The sequence below is a fragment of the Nematolebias whitei genome, chromosome 10, assembly GCF_014905685.2.
Source record: "Nematolebias whitei isolate Nwh7 chromosome 10, NemWhi1, whole genome shotgun sequence".
NCBI lineage: Eukaryota > Metazoa > Chordata > Actinopteri > Cyprinodontiformes > Rivulidae > Nematolebias > Nematolebias whitei.
The window spans coordinates 31,438,794-31,445,421 of record NC_056507.1 but is presented as its reverse complement, the minus strand read 5'-3'; the positions used below and the strand labels follow the sequence as shown (position 1 = coordinate 31,445,421).

Sequence of the window (6,628 nt, the reverse complement as noted above, 5' to 3'; positions counted from 1 at the left end):
ATGTAGCTGTACCTATAACTTAATATTAATGTAGCTGTACCTATAACGTAATATTAATGTAGCCGTACCTATAACGTAATATTAATGTAGCTGTACCTATAATGTAATATTAATGTAGCTGTTTTTGTTTCGTTTTTATATCATTTCTATTTACTTTTCATTTTATATGCTTTTTATATGATTGTCTGTTGTTGTCTGTGTTCTTTGTTTAAAACAGGTCTCTCTTGTAAATGAGTCCTCGAGGCTCAATGAGACTAACTGTATGAATAAAGGTTAAATAAATGCTTTATATAAGCTGTATACTGAAATACAGTTCTAGAGATTTTAAAGACATGAAGGGGTTGTTCTTTTTAATGTAAAAAGTAGTTCATTAAAAGCTTGGCCAATCAACAATTAATTGTTTTATTTCTTTGGGGAATGTGGCGCATTTGTATCACATACAGCAGCTTTTAATCACTGCCGCCAAAGGCAATGGTGATAATGTTTTTGTGTGTTTGTTTGTAGCGTTATGAAATTATCTTGTGAACCAATGAGCAGATTTTAATAAAGTCACTTGATAAACTTTGGATATCAACCTGATTCAAGTCGCCGTCATAGCCAGCTAATCTTGGAAAATGCCTAGTTGGCTATAACTGTTAATCTGACAGATATTTCATGCAGATTCCATGTGTTGTGATTCTCATGTGTTTACACTTTAAACTGTTTTCAAAGTTCGGCCAAAACCACAACTGAGTCATTTCTCAACATAAAGACGTGTCTCATCAATTGGAACACTTTGCCATTAATTTTGTTTTAGTTTATTTGTTTGTGTGTGTACTATTATATCTGCTATAAGTGTCGTATTAACAGGAAGATAAACCCCAAAGTTCATGCTCAATAATCCAGGCATAAAATCCAACAATGTCCAGTCAGGTCATTTGGACGTTTTTTTTTGTGCTGAGACGTTTCGCCCTCCGTCTGAAGGGCTTCATCAGTCTGAGGAAACACCAAACAAAGGTGCTTCTCCACCAACAGCCTGAACCAAAGTGGAATAAAACAGTTATACTGGTGCCCCAGAGACCATCAGCACCAACACAACTGTTTTTTTCCACTTTGGTTCAGGCTGTTGGTGGAGAAGCACCTTTGTTTGGTGTTTCCTCAGACTGACGAAGCCCTTCAGACGGAGGGCGAAACGTCTCAGCACAAAAAAGAAACCGTCCAGATAACCTGACTGGACATTGTTGGAAGAAGATAAAATGTTTAATGCACAAAAATTGTTGCAGCATAAAACAGAAAGATCACTTCATATTTTATTCACGTGTTTTCCCTGCACGTGTCAGCTGTTTGTTTTCATACTGCAGGTAAAAACTGGGACCTCAGCGCTGCTCTGAATGATTACGAGGAGCTCCGGCAGGTCCACACTGCCAACCTGCCGCAGGTCTTTAACGAGGGCCGCTACTACAAGCAGCCGGAGACGCGCGACACGCCCACCCATGTCAACAAGATCGACAGGCCGTGCGCGCAGAAGCAGGAGGACAATGCCCAAGGTAAGTGCGGCCAGATCGGATCATCGTGCACGTCTTCCTCTTGAACCTCTGCTTTCATCTTGTTCTCCATGTGCGTCATTGCAGAGAAGCGTCTGTCCCGCGGGATCTCCCATGCCAGCTCTGCTATCGTCTCCCTGGCTCGGCTGCAGGTGGCTAATGAGTGCACGAGCGAGCAGTTCCCCTTAGAGATGCCCATTTACACATTCCAGCTGCCCGACCTCAGCGTCTACAGCGAGGACTTTAGGAGCTTCATAGAAAGAGATCTGATAGAGCAGTCCACCATGATGGCTCTGGAGCAGGCTGGTGGGTATTTTATGAAACACTTATTGTACTTCTACTGCAGCTTTGTGTACACTGTACGAAAACGCTACGTATTGCGTACATCACCGTTTGAGATTGCACTAAAAACGGTGGAGCTGCTCAGATCTGCAGTAACAGGAAATACCAGTAAGAGTCAATAATGCAGACAGATGCTCAGGATGAGGCGGATTCAGAGCGACAGATCAGATCAGAGCAGCACCATTTGGAAGGCAGACGACAACAACTAATTCAAAGCATCCCGGATCCCAGAGGATTTACGCCCCACCTGACAATTTCAGCTGAAGGAGAGGATCTAGTTAGTGAAGTTTTAAAGAAATTCGTGCCCGTCTTATCTCTCTGATCGACACCTGGAAACAGACAACGTTGATTATGATTGAGTGAACGCTGACTCAGCATTCACACAGCCTTTAGCTAGCATTTTGCTTCTTTAACCTTTACTAACTCGGTTTTAGCTTGTTTAGCAAATTTATGCAAAATCATTCACACTTTGGGTTCATTTTTTGTGAAAATACAATTTCTCTAGTTGTAATTATTATTCATTAATAGATAAATAAAGAATATATTGACTTCAAATGTTTATTTAGCTGTATTTTAAACAGGCCAGCTAAACACAGTATAGCAGTGAGGAATTTACATTCCTGAAAGTAATGTTGACTTTGTCCATAAAAAGTACCTCGCATAAATACACTCTCAAATACTCTGTAGTATATACTGTATTTAAGAAAAGCTACAGGGAACCATGTTATTCTTGCTGTTTGTGTGATTCAGCATGAGCCATAATTTCCAGTAAGCACTGACTGCATATAAATCCATCTTTAATTTAAAAAATATATAAAAGCAGTGGGTGGGGATGTTTTTGATATAGCAAAACCTAACTCACAAACCTCACAAGACCAAAGTGAAAAGTAGAAGTGCAGATTGACGAAACATCTGCATTTTGATTGCACCTACGCTGAAGGCTGAATCGTTCAGAGGCTCCTCTGTGTTTACTGTTGGTAAATAAATGATGCGTGCAGGGAGGCGTTGTGCAGAGCTGTGAAACATTCGTGTGCCTCTGGAAACCGAGCACGGCACTGAAGCAAAAGAAAATGATGGTTTTGGTGAAAGTTGGACAGAGGCAGAACATATTTGTTGCGTTTTTTGCGGAGACAAGTATCTGGAGACATTTCAGTTCTTAGTTCTTGGCAGACTGTTGCAGAATTCTGCTGTATTGCTGATTTAGACATAAATCTGATGAAGGAATCATTTTATTAAGTTTAAGGAAGTCAATGGAACAACTTCACAACAAAGTGGTGGGAGGTGCTCAAAACTACACTAAAAACTGCAGAGGTTTCATAAACAATAAAATTTATGAGTATTACCACGTCGCTGAAGGATTTGAATAGTAAATAGTCAATTTTAATTAAAGTAAATAGTAAATTTGTATTTTTTTTAGATGAGTGTTTTTCTGAACTTGGATTGAACAGGGAATGCAAGTACAGTTGCCCCTCTTTTATCCCGCGATAAGTGAAAAACCACGAAGTAGTAATAGTAGTACAAGTAGTAAGTAGTTATTTTATTATTTATATAAATACATATAAAGGCATTTTAAACCCTTCCCACACTCTTGCAATATTCTAAACAATGTTTCTAAACTCTAAACGCTCTAAAAGAGCACATACTGTCATGATTTCAGCTCCCTGCCTCCTCTGCTCTTTGCCACGCCCACTTCTCAGCTCTGCACGGTGAGCAGCTGATCAGCTGCAGCATGAAGTTTATTCTGCAGTATGGGCTGCACAAAAGCGCGGCAGGTGCTACATAATTTGAAATAATTTATTTTAAATAAAAAAATCCATGCCAATCGTGCGGCTCATCCATCAATCAGCCAATTGTGTGTCGTGTCCGCTCTTATTTTGAAAAACTGTGATAGAGCAAATCCGCAATAAACGAACCACGAAGTAGCGAGGGACTACTGTAAACCCAAATGTATTTGGTGCAAGTATTCCAGTGGGGAGGAGGTACACTATGTTTATGAACAGGCAGATTTTATTTGGTCCAAGGCGGTGCAGAGTAAACTGGCCCTTGAAAGTCTTGTCCAGGCCAAAACATTTAAGAAATGAGAACGCCCTGCTACATTTGGCTTGCTGCTGCCGTTGTTTGTTTATTGATTAATTTTTGGTTGACACCATCTTTCCTACGTATGTCCTCATTAAATTGGGATATGTTAGTAAAAATCTTTTTTACCTGAAACATGTTGTCTTTTCCCCTAAACTTTGTCGAGTATACCAGAATGCTTAATTTACATGTTAAAAAATTACAAAATCTTTCGGGGTGGGTGATGGGAGGCAGGCACTAGGTCTGTCACCGTTTTCATCCCTTCTGAGTTAGCAGGTATGATAAATGGTGTCCCAACATTTCTGCAAGACAAGCATGCCTGAGGATGTTTTCCCTGTGGCTCTCATAATAATTATAATAATAATATTAATAATATTTTTCCACTTTGTCTTTTTTACTATGTAGATTTTACTGCTTGTAAAACATTCGCAAAATCAGAAAACCCAAAGTTCAAGAGTTTTATTCTCACCTTCTCCTCTAAATTGTTGAAAACACCTTCGTCATAGTCTGTGATTTCTCACTGAATTCAGTTAAATCACCATTAAACACATTTTCCTGTTGTCAACAGAGCAGCCAGTTTATTACATGAACAATCAGAGCAGTTTGGTCCTTTTGAGATGTAAGATGATAAATATTCAAAGCCTAGAGCAGAAGTAGAAAATAGTTCCTGCAGTGATGAGCAAAGTAAAACCACAACAGTAAAGTCAACGTGTGTGTTTTGATTCCTGAAGCCATGTGTCTTTATTGTAGTCGCTCCCAAAATAAAATAATAACCCTGCACACATCCGTATGGTGAATTCTTTAAGGATCACAGTGAGAATTACCTTCAGTTGAGGCTTTTGTTAAAATTTTATGGCATTTCATTATTTAATAAGACAGATGGAAAATAAAATAATAAGTTACCGGTTGAGCAAGACAAGAATGCTAACAATCTGTTCTTAAATTTCTTAATTTTATTCTCTGGGAGACTATGATGTAACGATATGTAAATTAATGTCAGTTTATGACCATCTCTGAAGACCTTTTTGTGATTAGTTCACATTATTAGTTTGAAGGGTTTTGTGCTTTGTGTTGCCCTCTGTAGTCTGTTTGTGTTTTAACACATTTAAAATTATAATTTTTGTTCTTCTGCAAAGCTCAGTTAGATATTAGTGTGGTAGCAAAATTTGCCATATTTGTATTTTGTCAAAATATGATGAGCAATAACAGTATCTTTGGGTCTCTTGAATGAAATGTTTGATATATAAAACTAAATAAGCACTTTTCTGAGCAGAACCAACAACTAACGACCATTTTGAGCAGAAAAAATCATAAATGTTTTCTACTTTCCCTGCACTGTAGCAGTACCGTATTTTTATTTTCGTATAAGTTGCGGTTTTTTTTGCATAATTTGCATGCCCTGCGACTTATATCCAAAGAAACGTATTTTTGAATTTTTTTCCATATTTATAAACCAATTTTTGGTTGAGATATGACCGTTTTCATTCATTCTGACTGAAAAAAAAATTAGCACTGACATTTTCAGCCACTAGATGGCAGTCGAGTGTTATGGCATGGCGTTGTATCATGTAATAGGTATAAGTGGCTATTAATGACACAATCGGCTAGCCATATCCTGCAACCGTCGTCTGCCTGGAGCAACCGAATCAGCTTCATTTCGCTGCGCGGCCCCGACGAAATGCAGCTAATTTGACCGTCAAAGTGCATTTATTAAGGAAAAGTTAGACTGAGACACACCTTTACTATAAAGTCGAGCAAACAAATAATTGTTTTAGGAGGTTAAAGTGTTAAATTTCTAATAAATGGACAGCGAGTCGCCCTCTGCGCATTCATGTTTCATCGTATTGGCTTTTGAAAATACAGCTGATTTGACCGTCAAAGTGCATTTATTAATTAAAAGTTCAACTGAGACACCTTTACTATAAAGTCGAGCAAACAAATTATTGTTTTTAAGCGTTAATCTTGTTAAATACTTGTTAAAGTCCTCCCGTGCATGCTCCTGCAATTTGGCAGCCCATCGATTTTTGGCCCACATTTCCGGGTTGTCAGTGGTGACGTGTAACAAATGCGACGTGTCAGCGGTGACACATAATAGATGCGACTTGTACGGCGAATTTATGAATTTTTTCACTTTTTTAGAGATATTTGGACTGATGAGACTTATAGGGCAGTGTGACGTTCACGGCGGAAAATACGGTAATTAAAGACTTTCCAGCTTGGAAATCTCAATACCTAAATATGGTTTGAATTTTTTTTTCTTTCAGATTCTCATAAAATAAGGAAAAAATAGGATTCAGACCAATCATCTTGGGGTTTTCCTGGGACAGGACAAATTAATTCATATCTCATGGTGTCTGTATGATCTGGTTATCTAAATGTTTCTTTAAAAGCCAGGAATCTGTAAATGTGCTTCGTTCAGTTTGACCAAATCGGATTTAAAAACTTGTTGTTTATTTTTACCTCCTAATGAAATTTGTTGGGCTCAGGACGTCTGAACTGGTGGTCCACCACGTGCACCAGCTGCAAGAAGCTCCTTCCTCTGGCCACCACGGGGGATGGGAACTGCCTTCTGCACGCTGCCTCTTTAGGTGAGGGTGTTTGTTTGCTATATTTTTCTCAGATAAAATAATATAGCTTTAAGACATGAGAACATAGTCAGATGTGTTCTCATGTCTTAAAGCTATATT

General features: G+C 38.5%; 1 protein-coding gene across 1 annotated transcript in view; it reads left to right on the top strand.

Moving 5' to 3' along the window:
- LOC119416478 (OTU domain-containing protein 7A) overlaps positions 1-6,628 on the top strand; it is a 15,154-nt gene that overhangs the window by 2,447 nt on the left and 6,079 nt on the right. The window contains exons 2-4 of the mRNA XM_037683711.1: positions 1,341-1,526; positions 1,611-1,829; positions 6,428-6,529. Of these exons, the coding sequence (XP_037539639.1) occupies positions 1,341-1,526; positions 1,611-1,829; positions 6,428-6,529 (507 nt within the window). The remainder of the gene's footprint in view (positions 1-1,340; positions 1,527-1,610; positions 1,830-6,427; positions 6,530-6,628) is intronic.